Source organism: Leucopleurus acutus (assembly GCF_964270905.1).
Source record: "Leucopleurus acutus genome assembly, chromosome: 19".
Lineage (NCBI taxonomy): Eukaryota > Metazoa > Chordata > Mammalia > Artiodactyla > Delphinidae > Leucopleurus > Leucopleurus acutus.
The window spans coordinates 55060433-55078133 of record NC_139161.1 but is presented as its reverse complement, the minus strand read 5'-3'; the positions used below and the strand labels follow the sequence as shown (position 1 = coordinate 55078133).

Below are 17701 nucleotides of genomic sequence, written 5' to 3'. Positions count from 1 at the left end.
AATAAACAAATCATGCCTGAAGTTTGGGAACTCTGGTCTGAAGGAGCAGCTGAGAGGCCTTTTCACGCGGCTCCCTACGAGCAAGTGAAACTAGACTAAGTGCAAAGGAATAAGAGGACATCAAAGAGTCCAGGAGTCTACATGACCTGGTGGGACCCCTCGCCCAGGATTTCCCTTGCCTTGCTTATGCCTGACCGTGTGGCTGACAGGGTCTTGGTGCTCCAGCCAGGTGGCAGGCCTGAGCCTCTGAGGTGGGAGAGCCAAGTTCAGAACAGTGGACCACCAGAGACCTCCCAGCACCACGTAATATCAATCGGTGAGAGCTCTCCCAGAGATCTCCATCTCAACACTAAGACCCAGCTCCACTCAACGACCAGCAAGCTCCAGTGCTGGACACCCCATATGCCAAACACCTAGCAAGACAGTAACACAATCCCACCCATCAGCAGAGAGGCTGCCTAAAATCATACTAAGTTCACAGACACTCCAAAACACACGACCGGACGCAGTCCTGCCCACCAGAAAGACAAGATACAGCCTCATCCACCAGAACACAAGCACCAGTCCCCTCTACCAGAAATCCTACACAACCCACGGAACCAACCTTAGGCACTGGGGGCAGACACCAAAGACAACAGGAACTATGAACCTGCAGCCTGCAAAAAGGAGACCCCAAACACAGTAAGTTAAGCAAAATGAGAAGACAGAGAAGTATGCAGCAGATGAAGGAGCAAAGTAAAAACCCACCAGACCAAACAAATGAAGAGGAAATAGGCAGTCTAGCTGAAAAAGAATTCAGAGTAATGATAGTAAAGATGATCCAAAATCTTGGAAATAGAATGGAGAAAATACAAGAAATGTTTAACAAGGACCTAGAAGAACTAAAGAGCAAACAAACAATGATGAACAACACAATAAATGGAATTAAAAATTCTCTAGAAGGAATAATAGCAGAATAACTGAGGCAGAAGAGCGGCTAACTGACCGGGAAGATAAAATACTGGAAATAACTACCACAGAGCAGAAAAAAGAATGAAAAGAATTGAGGACAGTCTCAGGAACCTCTGGGACAACATTAAACTCACCAACATTCGAATTATTGGGGTCCCAGAAGAAGAAGAGAAAAAGAAACGGTCTGAGAAAATATTTGAAGAGATTATAGTTGAAAACTTCCTTAATATCGGAAAGGAAATAGTCAATCAAGTCCAGGAAGCACAGAGCGTCCCATACCAGAAAAATCCAAGGAGAAACATGCCAAGACACATATTAATCAAACTATCAAAAATTAAATACAAAGAAAAAATATTAAAAACAGCAAGGGAAAAGCAACAAATAACATATAAGGGAATCCCCATAAGGTTAACAGCTGATCTTTCAGCAGAAACTCTGCAAGCCAGAAGGGAGTGGCAGGACATATTTAAAGTGATGAAAGGGAAAAACCTACAACCAAGATTACTCTACCCAGCAAGGATCTCATTCAGGTTCAACGGAGAAATGAAAAACTTTACAGACAAGCAGAAGCTAAGAGAATTCAGCACCACAAAACCAGCTTTACAACAAATGCTAAAGGAACTTCTCTAGGCAGGCAACACAAGAGAAGGAAAAGATCTACAATAACAAACCCAAAACAATTAAGAAAATGGTAATAGGAACATACATATCAATAATTATCTTAGATGTGAATGAATTAAATGCTCCAACCCAAAGACATAGACTTGCTGAATGGATACAAAAACAAGACCCATATATATGCTGTCTACAAGAGACCCACTTCAGATCTGGGGACACATACAGACTGAAAGTGAGGGGATGGAAAAAGATATTCCATTAAAATGGAAATCAAAAGAAAGCTGGAGTAGCGATTCTCACATCAGACACAATGACTTTAAAATAAAGATTATTACAAGAGACAAAGAAGGACACTACATAATGATCAAGGGATCAATCTAAGAAGAAGATATAAAAATAGTAAATATTTATGCATCCAACATAGGAGCACTTCAATACATAAAGCAAATGCTAACAGCCATAAAAGGGGAAATCGACAGTAACACAATAATAGTAGGGGACTTTAACACCCCACTTTCACCAATGGACAGATCATCCAAAATGAAAATAAATAAGGAAACATAAGCTTTAAATGATTCATTAAACAAGATGGACTTAATTGATATTTACAGGACATCCCATTCCAAAAACAACAGAATACACTTTCTTCTCAAGTGCTCATGGAATATTCTCCAGGATAGATCATATCTTGGGTCACAAATCAAGCCTTGGTAAATTTAAGAAAATTGAAATGGTATCAAGTATCTTTTCCGACCACAACACTATGTGACTGATAGCAATTACAGGAAAAAAACTGTAAAAAATACAAACACATGCAGGCTAAACAATACACTACTAAATAACCAAGAGATCACTGAAGAAATCAAAGAGGAAATAAAAAAATACCTAGAAAGAAATGACAATGAAAACACGATGGCCCAACACCTATGGGATGCAGCAAAAGCAGTTCTAAGAGGGAAGTTTATAGCAATACAATCCTACCTGAAGAAACAAGAGAAATCTCAAATAAACAACCTAACCTTAGACCTAAAGCAATTAGAGAAAGAAAAACAAAAAGACCCCAAAGTTAGCAGAAGGAAAGAAATCATAAAGATCAGATCAGAAATAAATGAAAAAGAAATGAAGGAAATGATAGCAAAGATCAATAAACCTAAAAGCTGGTTCTTTGAGAAGATAAAAAGAATTGATAAACCATTAGCCAGACTCATCAAGAAGAAAATGGAGAAGACTCAAATCAACAGAATTAGAAATGAAAAAGGAGAAGTAACAACTGACTCTGCAGAAATACAAAGGATCATGAGAGATTACTACAAGCAACTATATACCAATAAAATGGACAACCTGGAAGAAATGGACAAATTCTTAGAAAAGCACAACCTTCGGAGACTGAACCAGGAAGACATAGAAAATATAAACAGACCAATCACAAGCACTGAAATTGAAACTGGGATTAAAAATCTTCCAACAAACAAAAGCCCAAGACCAGATGGCTTCACAGGAGAATTCTATCAAACATTTAGAGAACAGCTAACATCTATCCTTCTCAAACTCTTCCAAAATATAGCAGAGGGAGGAACACTCCCAAACCCATTCTACGAGGCCATCATCACCCTGATACCAAAACCAGACACGGATGTCGCAAAAAAAGAAAACTACAGGCCAATATGACTGATGAACATAGATGCAAAAATCCTCAACAAAATACTAGCAAACAGAATACAGCAGCACATTAAAGGATCATACACCATGATCAAGTGGGATTTATTCCAGGAATGCAAGGATTCTTCAATAAACGCAAATCAATCAATGTAATACCCATATTAACAAATTGAAGGATAAAATCCAAATCGTCATCTCAATAGATGCAGAAGAAGCTTTTGACAAAATTCAACACCCATTTATGATAAAAATACTCCAGAAGGTAGGCATAGAGGGAACCTACCTCAACAAAATAAAGGCCATATATGACAAAATCCACAGCCAACATCATTCTTAATGGTGAAAAACTGAAACCATTTCCTCTAAGATCAGGAACAAGACAAGGTTGCCCACTCTCACCACTATTATTCAACATAGTTTTGGAAGTTTTAGCCACAGCAATCAGAGAAGAAAAAGAAAGAAAAGGAATCCAAATCAGAAAAGAAGTAAAATTGTCACTGTTTGCAGATGACATTATACATAGAGAATCCTAAAGATGCTACCAGAAAACTACTAGAGCTAATCAATGAATTTGGTAAAGTAGCAGGATACAAAATTAATGCACAGAAATCTCTTGCACTCCTATACACTAATGATTAAATATCAGGAACAGAAATTAAGAAAACACTCTCATTTACCATTGCAACAAAAAGAATAAAATACCTAGGAATAAACCTACCTAAGGAGACAAAAAACCTGTATGCAGAAAACTATAAGAGACTGATGAAAGAAATTAAAATGATACAAACAGTTGGAGAAATAGACCATGTTTTTGGATTGGAAGAATCAACATTGTGAAAATGACTATACTATCCAAAGCAATCCACAGATTCAATGTAATCCCTATGAAATTACCAATGGCATTTTTCACAGAACTAGAACAAAAAATTTCACTATCTGTATGGAAACACAAAAGACCCTGAATACCCAAAGCAATCTTGAGAAAGAAAAATGGAGCTGGAGGAATCAGGCTCTCTGACTTCAGACTATACTACAAAGCTACAGTAATCAAGACAGTATGGTAGTGGCACAAAAACAGAAATATAGGTCAATGGAACAGTATAGCAAGCCCAGAGATAAACCTACACACATATGGTCACCTTACCTTTGATAAAGGAGGCAAGGATATACAATGGAGAAAAGACAGCCTCTTCAATAAGTGGTGCTGGGAAAACTGGACAGCTACATGTAAAAGAATGAAATTAGAACACTCCCTAACACCATACACAAAAATAAACTCAAAATGGATTAAAGACCTAAATGTAAGGCCAGAAACTATCAAACTCTTAGAGGAAAACATAGGCAGAACACTCTGTGACATAAATCACAGCAAGATCCTTTTTGACCCACCTCCTAGAGAAAGGGAAATAAAAACAAAATAAACAAATGGGACCTAATGAAACTTAAAAGCTTTTGCACAGCTATGGAAACCATAAACAAGACGAAAAGACAACCTTCAGAATGGGAGAAACTATTTGCCAATGAAGCAACTGACAAAGGATTAATCTCCAAAATTTACGAGCAGCTCATGCAGCTCAATAACAAAAAAACAAACAACCCAATCCAAAAATGGGCAGAAGACCTAAGTAGACATTTCTCCAAAAAAGATATACAGATTGCCAACAAACACATGAAAGGATGCTCAACATCACTAATCATTAGAGAATTGCAAATCAAAATTACAATGAGGTATCACCTCACACTGGTCAGAATGGTCATCATCAAAAAATCTATGAACAATAAATGCTGGAGAAGGTGTAGAGAAAAGGGAACCCTCTTGCACTGTTGGTGGGAATGTAAATTGATACAGCCACTATGGAGAACAGTATGGAGGTTCCTTAAAAAACTAAAAATAGAACTACCATATGACCCAGCAATGCCACTACTGGGCGTATACGCTGAGAAAACCATAATTCAAAAAGAGTCATGTACCACAATGTTCACTGCAGCTCTATTTACAACAGGCAGGACATGGAAGCAACCTAAGTGTCCATCAGCAGATGAATGGTAAAGAAGATGTGGCACATATATACAATGGAATACTACTCAGTCATAAAAATTAACGAAACTGAGTTATTTGTAGTGAGGTGGATGAACCCAGAGTCTGTCATACAGAGTGAAGTAAGTCAGAAAGAGAAAAACAAATATCGTATATTAACGCATATATGTGGAATCTAAAAAAAAAGAAAAAAAAAAGGTTCTGAAGAACCTAGGGGCAAAACAGGAATAAAGACGCAGACGTAGAGAATGGACTTGAGTACACAGGGAGGGGGAATGGTAAGCTGGGATGAAGTGAGAGAGTGGCATAGGCATATATACACTACCAAATGTAAAATAGACAGCTAGTGGGAAGCAGCCGCATAGCACAGGGAGATCAGCTCGGTGATTTGTGACCACTGAGAGGGGTGGGATAGGGAGGGTGGGAGGGAGACGCAAGAGGGAGGGGATATGGGGATATTTGTATATGTATAGCTGATCCACTCGGTTATACAGCAGCAACTAACACAACAATGTAAAGCAATTATACTCCAATAAAGCTGTTAAAAAAAAACAAAAAGCCACTGATGGGCTGGGGGGATGGGCATCCTGAGAAGCAGTAATGGTGGAAATGAAGAAAGCTCTGAGGTTAGGTATGATGAGGCTGGCAACACAGGTCTGAAATACATACACCGCCTAAGGGGGCGTAACGGGGAACCTGAAACTCTCCTGGTGGAGCATCCTGGTCCTTCTGAATGTTTCTACAGGCACTACCCCAGCTTACCTGTTGTGGGGCTGTGCTGTTGGAAAGGATGTCTAACAGGTCCGAAGAGGAGAGGAAGTAAAACCTAGGGAAGGCAAGCCTTTTGGTGTCCAGGTACTCCGCCAGGGCCTTCTCACACAGGTACAGTCTGTGGGCACAAAGAATTTCCTAATTAGGTTTGCCTAGATCCATAGGCACACAGATGTTACCTAAATGAAAACAAGCGCGACCTATGGATTACACGCAGAAATCATGTATGCATGGAACGTGTATGGGTATTTGCAAACATCACAATAAACACCTCTAATAATACCCCATATTACCCGACCACACAGGCAAATCAAGGTACACAACCAGACATACTCTCTCACTCGGGCAGTTAAATAAGGTAAGGATCTCAGAGACAGAGTGGGGAAAGGAAACACATTACAAAAGGGGCTGCAAACCGACCATCACCTGCTCTGAATATCTTCCAACTTTTCATAAAGACCTGATTTGTTGGTGGCTTCCACTACGTTTGGAGTTTTGTGAACATCATAAGCTAACTCTTTAAAGTCAATATCGATGCCTTCAAATCTTTTAGAATCCTGCAAATAAAAATGTGGAAAAAAATTAACTACCACCCCCTCAACTTTAAGAAGCTACCTTCATGTACTAAGTCTGCTTTTGAAAACTGCTCCTAGTTGTCTAATACAGAGATTAGTCTCAAAGGAGGAAATGCCTTTAGTTTGAAATAGTGGTCTGCAAACATTTTTGTCTTGAAGTCCCTTTATGTTTGTAAAAATTACTGAGGAGTGGAAAGAGCTTTTGTTTATATAGGTAATATTATATCTATCAATGTATATTCTATATTAGAAGCTAAAGTTGAGAAATTCTAAAAAATATTTATCAATTCATTTAAAAAATAACAATAATAAGCCCATTATGTTAACATAACATATTTTTAGCCAAAATAATTATATTCTCCAAAACAATATAACTTAGAGAAAAAGTGGCATCATTTCACGCTTTTTTTTTTTTTGTGGCAAATATCTTTAATGTCTAACTTAGAAGATGGCCAGATTCTCTTCTCTGCTTCTGCATTCAGTCTGTTGTGATATCACATCATGTAGCCTCTGGAAAACTCCACTGTACGCTCATGGAAGAATGAGTTAAAAAGGCAAATACCATCAGTATTAATATAAAGATAATTTTGACCTTGAGGATCCCCTGAAAAGGTCTCAGGGACCACCCCCAGGGGTCACCAGACCACACTTTGAGAACTGTTGGCATAAAATACATAATTCCTGTCAGGGAGATGGTGGATCCAATGTTCTTTCTGGGTCCAAGCAAAAGTTTATATAACCAAAGTAAGTGTTTCCACAGCAAATGTGCTACTATGATGTCAGTTAGATATTATCATTCCCCCCAAACGCACACACCCTCACAGTGTTGTTGAAATGACTGAGACAATAATAAATGCAAAGCACTTTAGGCCAACACCTGGCACCTGATGAGAGCTTGTGTGGCTATTATTACATAACAACAATCATAATGGTATGTGCTGTGTGCGCTACTTTAACTTCTTGAAGTAGGGACTAGTATTAGACCCAATTTACAGATGAGAAAACCAAGACACTGAGAGCTTAAGTAACTTCCCTAAGGTCCTGCAACTCAAACCTGGGCCACTGGCTCCAGTCTGCTGGGACCTCTGTGATCTGGGCCTCTCTCCCAAGAAGATTTAAAAACAAGAGGGTGAGGTGAAGTAAATTACGATTCCTCAGTGAGATATCTTATGCCAATTAAAAATGAAAAAGTATCAAGGTTATAGAAGTATCGGAAATATCTGACATAAATGTTCAAATGAAAAGAGCCGAATAGAAAATTGTAATTACACTGAGAGCAGTTGTGTAAAAACATGTATATATGTGAAAAAAAGTTGGGAAATATTCATAATGAGTGAAAATATTTACTAGGTAGGGTGTAAGATGATGACTGATTTATTACATTTCAGAGTTGTCTTTGTTACCATATTGTTAATACAAAGAAAATAAATGTATTTATATGTTTTACACACAAACCTGAGAAGTTAATGATATGAATTCTTTATTATGTTGGATTGAAAGTTCTCAAATGTCTCCTTTAAAATGTGTACAAAAGTCTCCACCTACACCCCCTTCTCATTAAACCTGCCCTTCTTCAATCATTAGCGTTGGAGATTAATAAAATCTGGCTTATTCAATTTTGCTTAATGACAATAGCTATCGCAGGATTATTTTCTGTTATTTTTCATTGCAAATGTACAATCTTTAATCTGCATTATTACACTAATATGCATTTGTGGGATGAGCTGCAAAAATATCATGTTTTGATGGAATGCTTGAACTCTGAAACAAGGTCTGGACAACATATGACATTGTGGAATCAAACTAATTTGTAAGCAGAGAACTCGCTGTGCTGCTGTGCTGAGGGACACAGAATAAGTGTGGAAAATCTCTTTTTAAATGAATTAGAGTCCACTGGCGGGGGGAAGTACATTAATGCACATTAATTAGGACAAATTACAAGGGGCAAGCAACTACAGGAAAGGTAGTAATGAGAAGAATGCATATTTAGAGAAATTCCTCATATAGTATTTAGCTGAAGACTGGTATTTAGCCTGCTGGCACAGGCCCGAGTTTTACAAAACAGCTCGCTGCAGAGAAGGAACTTGAGTTTGCCTGGAAACGACGCTCACTTCCAATCAATACCCGCATTGTAATTATGTGTGGAGCACCCCAAGAGCAGCTCATATTTTTGACCTCCTTTCTCCTGTACACTTTTTTTGGTTTTGTTTTTAAAACCAGGTTCTCCTTTCTTTTTCCTACACATTAGGAACAAACTCGCGGGCATACATTTCACTTTCTCTCTTTCCCTCTGTCTGACTTTTGGTGGCTTGGAAGGTCAATGTTTATTGGAGGTACCCCTGGGTGAAGCCAAGGCAGGGAGGCAGAGAAGGAAAGGTCTAGAGGATACAGGAACTGGGGGATCGTCCCTTGACCCAGGGATGGCAACAGAGGGAGCAGGATTTCCACAGCAGGTACCTGGGGCAGCTGAGCCCGGATATCTTCAGATCCGATGAATATACTTTCTAGATGAGACCATGTGCGTTGCACATCAAACCAGAGGCAGATGACGGTGTCAGCAGTGGAGAGCTTCTTCTGCCAGCCCGATACTTCCTCCAGGAAGAAGGTAATGTACCTGGACATCATCAGGTTCTGAAGCTGGACTTGGTTATCCTCCAGAACCTCGATGAGGTCCTCGTTGGACCGCAGCAGAGGCATGTAGGTCTGAGGGTGGGGCTCGAACTGGAATTCCATGCGGACCCAGGTGGCCTGCAGCTCCTTCAAGACCTTCTCCATGCCCATCTCTTTCACAGCTCTGTCTACAATGCCCCGGACCTCGTCCTCAAAGTGGTGGAGCTGAAGCTGTAGGAGGTGTGCCAGGGTGGTATCCTCATCCATGGTGAAGGTCACGCCCGTGGCCTGCATCAGCTGCCTCCAGTGCCGCATCCGCATGGCCGGGTTCTGCAGTTTGGCCACAGCCCTCAGGGAGGTCAGGGTGTTCAAAATGGTGCTTTCCAGGCCTGTGAAGGCATCCCAGGCCCTGACCTCCTTGTCGAGGTTCCGGATGTGCCTGGCAAACCATCTGAACTCCAAGTCCATGGCCTCCACGTTGATATCCATCCACGTGGTGGTCTCCCAGGCATGGATACTGGAGGTCACCATCCCAATTGTGTCCCAGAGCTCCTTCAGCTGGCACGCCTCCTTCCTGCACTGCCTCAGTTGCTTATAGTCAGGGATGGTGACCTCTAACAAGCTAGCAGACTCAGAAATGGAGGCCATGGTGGATTCCATCTGCTGGATCTCCATGTGCCTGGCATCCAGCATCTGATGAGGGTCAGTGCTATCAAACCTACAAAACATAACGTTTTCCCTTTATAAGTAGAGCACACAAGCGCCATCTCCTAGAATCACCAGAGTAATGACAGCTCGAATCCTTAAATCCTTAGTATTTTAGCAAAGGGCAGGGACTTTCACCAAAGCCTGGGAAGAAAAGACATCGGGGTAGGTTGGAGTGGGACGAACATAACCAGTTAGCGATTCAAGAGGAACACCATGTCTGGATCTGTTCTTCACATCTGAGAGGGTAATAAAAATACTCCCCACCTCCCCCACCCAGGTGCAGTGCGAAATACTCCTTTGTTCAAGCCCCCTTTAGACCCTGCTTCCAGTTGCTGGCGTCCAGCTCACTTGACACAAAAGAGCATTGTCCTGTTACTGCAGAGGCTGTACAGGCAAAGCTCCCGCCAGGAGCTACTTGTGGTGGGTGGTCTGTAAGTGACAGAGACCAGTCCTGACCTACTCTGGCATTGCTCCCTCTAGGGCAGTGGCTCTCAGTCTTGGCTGCATGTTACAGCCTCCTGGAAGCTTTAAATGATCTCCATGATCAGGCTGCTCCCTGGTCTCATTCAATCAGAATCTTTGGGGGCGGGACCCAGGCAACAGCATTTTTCAAACTCCCCAGGTGATTCTGATGTGCCAGGTCGGCGTCCTTCTCTGTGGTGAGGCTCATGCTAACAGCCTGCATCACCTTCAGGAAACAGTGTCTCCAGATGTGAGAACCACTGATAGGGACTTTGCAGTGTGCGCACAAAGCCCTCACCGCGGGCCTGCACTGCTTGGCTTTCCCGCGCTGCAGGCCTCCTGTCAGGCTCCACATCTCCGAAGTACCTCCTTCAAGCCGCCCCTGATCTCCTCCCGCATCCCGCGGCAGCCTCTGGTTCTGTGCCGCACGCATATAAGCACTCCATCGCGCTTTACAGCTCGAGCCCACGTTTCCTCCCCCTCTTCTCCCCAGTGGGTGCTCACTGCCCCCACCGTTCCTCCTGGTCCTCATGGCCGTGAGCCTCCTTTACCCTGCGGCCCCTCCAACCTGCGTTCCTGGCAGAGCCTCTCCTCCAACATAAGAGCTGCACGTGCACAGGGACCCACATGGGTCAGGAGCACCCAGAACAATGTTCAAGGAGTCTCTCATTTTCCTCCCCCAGCCTCCCTTTATCCTTTCTTCCCATCACCAGTCTCAGATCTTCTTGTTTCTGTGTGCATGGAAGGCTAGATAGCAGGGATACTGTGACTTAAGTGTGAATACCATCTTTCTCTAAAATCAGAATAGGGTATCACGGGGTCCAACATAAAGGGAAAGTGCAGAGGAAAGGAGTGATTAGAGAATTGGCCATTTCCTCTGATCCCGTGTGTGTGTGTGTGTGTGCGTGTGTGTGTGTGTGTGTGTGTGCGCGTGTGTTGGTTGGTGGGGTACAGAGGGGAGGGAAAAAGGAAGAAGATGACATACAAACTCCTTTTCTTGAACTGTCTCTCCTCTCAGCTGTCTCTGGAAATATTTGACTTGACGGATGGAAAGTAATCCGAATTAGAGTCATCTACCTGAACTGCTTGCCACTTAAGCCTAATTACCATGCAATACAGTAACAGTTACGCATACCATTAAATTAGTGTCAGATTAACTTTGACGCTTGCTATGTTTGATTCCCGCTTGTTCCATCTAAATAGTTTCGGCTCATGTGCCCTGGTTGTGTATTTTCATCTTAAGAGAATGAGACTGAATGTGTGTCTTCACTGTTGTCCAGTCCCCAAGTGTTTCAGAATGGGTTGGAGTTCTCAGAGTTGAAGAGGGCCCTCTGTCTACATAGGCAAGTAGCTTTCTCTTCTATGAGAGCAGTAGAGAAAGAACTAGAAGGAAAGAAATGTAACATCTTCGTGGCAAGTGGGTCAGCAGGAAAGATTACCAAGCATGAAGGTTCCTTCTGCATATTCTCTCCAAAGACTAATTGTTGGAGTGTGTAGTGCGTTGGTTCTACTTTTTAACTTCATTAGAGTGAACTTGGAAAGTGAATTTAGCTACTTGGTGTCAGTATAAATCAGACAAATTCTAAAAGCCCACATTCTGTTTAATTTATTAATGGAATAAAATTCAGGCATATTCAATAGGATAGGTGCTATCAGAGTGTTGGGGGTCTGTGGACACAGAAGACAATGAATGATCTTCCTAACTCTTCTTTCCTTAGCGCACATGAACATCCTTGAATCAATATTGGTTCCTCAAATATTTGTAGGAGGTGATCATTTGTCAAACCTATTCCAAACTTCATCTGCCCCGTGGCATAATTTTTGTTTATGGTTTAAATCTGTGGGTTTTCATTTCCTGTAGCTGAGCACACATAAAAGTTAATTTGACCTAAGTAGTGAAAGGAACCTCTAGACAGGGGAGCAGGTAACCCTCTTCCCATTTCAAAGCTCTAGTGCAAACTGTCAGGATATTCACAGACCTGATTAATGCGCCTAATAAACTTGAAGCAGTTCTCCAAAGCCTGGCGGAACAATACAGTGTGAGAACAAGAAAGTAATAGGCGGGAAAAGGGTGTAGTTAGTCTTTGAAATTCAAATAATAATGTAAAAGTATTTTAATCTAAAAGAGAAATGCCTGGAAAATCTGGATGAATAAAACTATAATTAAGAGAAATGGAAATACAGTGCTCATCTGTATGATCTTGGAAAAGGTACAGATTCAGGCCTGCCCTAGACATAGGCACAAAGAGAAAGACAGAACTAAATGACTTAAATGAATTCTTGGGAAGTGAGCGGCTGGTAAATGTCAACCTCAGTTCTGTACCTGCACATACAAGGAACAGTGACACACCTGTGCTTGATACCCCACAGGTACCATAAAACTCAGCACGCTCCCTCTGACCTGGTGACCTTTCGGCTCTTCCCATCCTGTGGCCCCATCTCAGGAGCAGCGGAACACACCCCTTCCAGCTTACTGGTCCAGATGGAAGATGGAGAATTACACCAGGCTCTCTCCCTGCTCATCTCCCGTATTCACTCAATCCTGCTGATTCTCCCTCCTAAGTCTCCCTCACGTCCATCCTCCTCCTCCATGCTCACGGCCATGGCTTCAGTTCAGTCCTCCTGCTTCGCACCCAGCTGTTGCAATCACTCACCACCCCCATGGAGGCCCCACCTTGAGTCCATCTCGCTCCACTCTGCTCTCTGCAGCCACAAGACTGGTGTTTCCATGATGTGTGTTGTTCTCATGCTTGTACTCCTCAGTGCTCATTCATGGTCAAGGCCTGGTCACCTGGACCTCTCCATCCTCATCTCCCACATCCTGCATCCCAGCCACACATACATGCAGTCCTCCAGCTGGTTGTTATGTTTTCATCCCCCTGTGTGTCTCTATGCTCTGCTTCCTTTGCCTGGAATACCTTCGCTGTCCACCCCTCTTTTTTCCAAATGGCTAAGTCTCATTTGCCCATTGGCTGAAGCACAGCTTCTGCAAGGGCTGTGAACTGCCTCCCCAGTGGGCGTTAAAGTTGGCCCCCATGGACATGTCTGGTTACTCATTTTTGAAATTGACCCTGAGGCTGTTAAGTCCTTGAGGTCAGGGAATCTGTATTATCTGAAGATCCTAGCACTTAAATCATTTTTTGCTGACTCCACTGTTGAGAACACAACCGCTTCTGCTCTACGGAAGCCTGAGTCATGTGAGTGAGTCAGATTAACTGCAAGAACAGGGTCAAGTTGAACTAATGACATGTCTGAGGATACTGATATGTCCCTGAGAGATTTCATGACTAATACTACTCTTTTCTCCAACTTTTGAAGGGACAAGAGACCCTGCACAAGCAAGATGAAGGCCCTTCTTTCCTCACGTTTGCTGCACTGGGCTATTTGGAAAGCCTTGCTTTGCTGGTTGTCATGCAGGACAGCACTCAATGGGAGGAGGTCTTTAGGAAGGTTCTCCCCACCATTCACAGAATCTGGTGGCTGGCCAGCTGGAAACACTGATGGTCTCCATTGAACTGGAGCTTTAGGGATCAAATGCTTTGACCCAGAACCCCCTGGATTATCCTGATCTTGATGTGGGTAAGGAGACTGGATAACATGGCATTCATTCCTTAAAGCCAGGAAGCCTGTGCTCAAGGGCAGGAACTGAACAAGAGAGCCGCTAGAAGCTTGGTGCATCCCTGTCACTCAAAGGGGAGAATGAGTCTCCAATTTCGAGAGGTGTGAGAAGGGCTTGAATCTGGCTATGATGGTTTAGCCGATTACTGAGAAGTGAGAGAGCTCAGCTAGGAATGTGCTGATACAGCTTTAAGTTAAGAACAGAAGGAAGAAGAAAAACTCAACTTGAACATGAAGAAAGAACCTCCCCAATGACCTGATTCATCCTGCACCTGTCAGACTGCAAGGGCCAGATGAGACACACACTTTCCTTTTCCTCCCAAAGACAAGATCAGCGTGAGCTTCACCTATCATCTAATCGGAAACAGAAACCTGCCTTCACAGAGATGCATTTTAGAAATTGATCTGAAAGTGGAGGAACCAGAATTCAACTCATTTGCCACACACGGTGTCTAAACATTTTAAACACACACATTCATGCACACGAAACTAAGAAACAAACTCATGCGTTGACACCCATGAAGATTCCCTTCAGCCCTAAATCCACGATTCTGCTCTAGTCTTGATAGTTTTCTTGACAAGAAGAGAAAAACATCAAAATTGCAGTAATGTTTGGCTTTCCACACTGCTGTGAGCAGTTCTTTTCAAAGTCTCTTGCAAAGATTCATCTGCATGTTAAATTAACAGATGTGAATTTGCAAGTTAAGGGTAGCAATATCCTTACAGCCAGCAGATAGATATCAATAAAAGTGCTAAGAAAGAAAAGCCTATGCAGCTATCAAATTAAAAAACAACAAGAGCTGATCAATATACACACGTGATGTAACTAGGAAGGAGGGATGCCAGATTTCCAGTAGACATACAGAAACACACCAGCAAACAAGGCCTGCTCCATTCAGGCAGTCTTGGGAGTCTGTTTGGGAAGATATTTCACCAGACATCTTTGAATTCCTTTTTAGAACTTTTTTTAAAAAGAGACAGATGATGTAAAATATCAGTGTCATTACCTTTGTGGCTGTTGCCTTAGGTGTGGATATTGTTAGCACTGAGCAGAAATACCCAGCTTAATTGCCCGCCTGCCTCACCGGCTTTGGCCCTGTGTGATCAGTGTCGAATTTCAGAAATTCAACTGTATGCCCAAAGAAGAATCAAAAGAATGTGCTTCAGACTCTGAAGGAATAGTCCCAAAAGAAGTTCCACAAATGTTTTGAGCAATAGATGCTTCTCTGGAACAAGGGCATAGCTCCTAAGGCACTTATTCTAAAGGGACACAGACTCATTTGGAGTTATATGCCCTGGAATGATTGCTTAAAAGGGAACCAGTTACTTCCCTTAGGGAAGCAGTCTCTACCTTGGCTGCACATTGGAGTCACCTGGGGAGCATTACAAACCACTGATGCCCGGTCTCATCCCCAGAGAGTCTGATTTAGTTGGTCTGTGGGACAGACTGGACCCCAGGTGATTTTAATGCTTTAGAGCTCCATGTTGTACATTTATCCTAAGCACAGTTTACACATCTGTCCTCCCCTGCCTCTTGACATACTCATCTCGTTCTCTCTAGCCCCAAGTATAATGCTTGGGAGACAGTAGCTGCTTAATAAATGTTTGATGAATGAATAGTAGAATAGGTAGGCCCTTACTGTGTGCCAGGTGAGGTGACTAAGTCTCAGCTTGCCTGAAATAGAGGGGCTTCCCTGGATGTATGACTTTCAGTGTTAAAACCACAACCATCCCAATTAGCACAGCACTGTAAATCAACTATGCTTTAATAAAAAAAAGAAAAGAAAAGAAAAGAAAAAAACCCCCAAAACTGTCCCAGGTAAACCAGGATGGTTGGTTATCCTAGTGCCAGGTCCTATGCCTAAAACTTGCAAAGATTCGTTATTTAATCCTATCAACAACCTTATGAGGTGGATACTATTATTAATCCCGCTTTACAGATGAGGCAACTGAAGCAAAGAGATATTAAGTGACTGCCCCGACTAAGGCAGTGAGTAGTGAACCTGAGATTAGACACAGGTCTTGTTAAATCCAGAGTCCATGTACTTAATCATTATGTTGTCTTTCCTCCCGATAAAGCTGTGATTTTCTTTTTCCATTTTGTTTGTTGCTTTAGTGTGTATCTCTCAATGTCAGATTTCTGTGTGTAAGTAACCCTTGAAAATAAAAAGCTTCCTTGCTCCTTACATAGGGCATTTTTCAGTCTAGAGACCTCCAAAACTACAGAAGAGACCCAGCAGGAAGCCCACTAGGGAAACAGAAGCAAACCCCGGAGCTGGCCTGAGGGGAGAGTGTCCACTTCAGCTGGCATGTCAGCAGACACAGAGCCGGCTGGTACCCCTGGCTGGAGCCCCCGACGCTGAGGAGCAGACCCTGTAGATTTCTCCACCCAGGCAGTGAGCCCCTGAGAAAAGGACTTGTGTGTGTGTGCACGGGGGCACGTGTGGATGGGTGTTGCCCATCCCACAGTTGTTTTGTTCGTGTAAAGACCCCTGACCACAAGTAGGGAGGAGTCTGAGAACTAACTACTAAGCAGAGAAAGTACACCTTGAAGTAAGTCCATCACTTCAAATCCTGCCGTTAGGCTACTGAAATGCCTTCCAAAATTATTTTAAAATTCCATCAGCCACTATTTTAAACCAAAAGAACAGGAGTCTGGGAGAATTTAGAATACTAACAGTTTAGTAAAAACCTAGTAATCTTACCACACACAATCCCTTTATAGACCTGGAGACACAGAAGCTTCTAGAATTTTTTAAAGCATTTGTACAGTCTTTGTTCATCCCACACGGGCCGCAGTGGTACTCTGTGAACATGAGCACCAGGTTCTAACCAGTGGACCTAAATGGGAGGGAAGACTAGTAACTAGTCTTCACTTGTTAAAATAACACGCGAACTCCACGGAGAGATCACCGTGACTTAAGATGCTGCCGTGCTTAAAGGCCCGAAAGCAGTGGTGGCAACTTGGGTGCATACCTGAAGGGGGCTTCTCTGCGGAATCGCTCCCAGAACTGCTGCTGCTCTGCCTCGAAGGCCGCGCACCTCTGGCGGAGGAGGGTCGCTTCATTTGCCTGCAGGGGGGCCACCTGCTGCCTCACGGTAACAGCCATCTTTTTAATGTTGTTCCATTTCTCAGGCAGCTCCTGCAAAGGAGACCTCAGTGTGGTCAGATCCTCCCCTACGGTCCTGAGGCTGGACGCACCTGGATGTCTTCATCTCTGCCCCGATGCCAGGCTCTGATGCCGTGGCATCATTCGACCCTTCCTTGACATGGCTCCCTGGATGCCCACTCTCCCGACGATCACCTACTTCTGATTCAACACTATCCTTCTTGCCCTCAACTTCTAACCCAGTAACCCTGGCCCTTTTCTACATTTTCTAAGAGTGCCTAGTTATTTCCTTTTATGCCCCACATCTCTTAGACCATCATAACATTCCTCAGACCTGCTTTTTTTTCTCCGAATGAAAAATTCAGCTCATCCATAATCCTGGAAAAAGAACCCAAACACATCATCCACATCAGTTCTCCCATATATGTCCAGCGTTACAGTGTTTCATATTTATTGAGTTTCAAGAAAGTGGTACACATTACACATGTGCAACACATTTAGCTCCAAAGCATGGACCTTGAGTAATCACCAAGCCCTGTTTTTCATTTACTTCAACCCACCTCATCCCACTCTGAAATCCC

The 17701-nt window shown here is 42.7% G+C and overlaps 1 protein-coding gene across 1 annotated transcript in view; it reads right to left on the bottom strand.

The window, feature by feature from the left end:
• DNAH9 (dynein axonemal heavy chain 9) overlaps positions 1 to 17701 on the bottom strand; it is a gene marked incomplete at both ends in the record, with an annotated part of 297882 nt that overhangs the window by 210452 nt on the left and 69729 nt on the right. The window contains 4 exons of the mRNA XM_082861738.1: positions 6029 to 6155; positions 6464 to 6594; positions 9070 to 9940; positions 16987 to 17153. Coding sequence (XP_082717864.1) covers positions 6029 to 6155; positions 6464 to 6594; positions 9070 to 9940; positions 16987 to 17153 — 1296 coding nt within the window. The remainder of the gene's footprint in view (positions 1 to 6028; positions 6156 to 6463; positions 6595 to 9069; positions 9941 to 16986; positions 17154 to 17701) is intronic.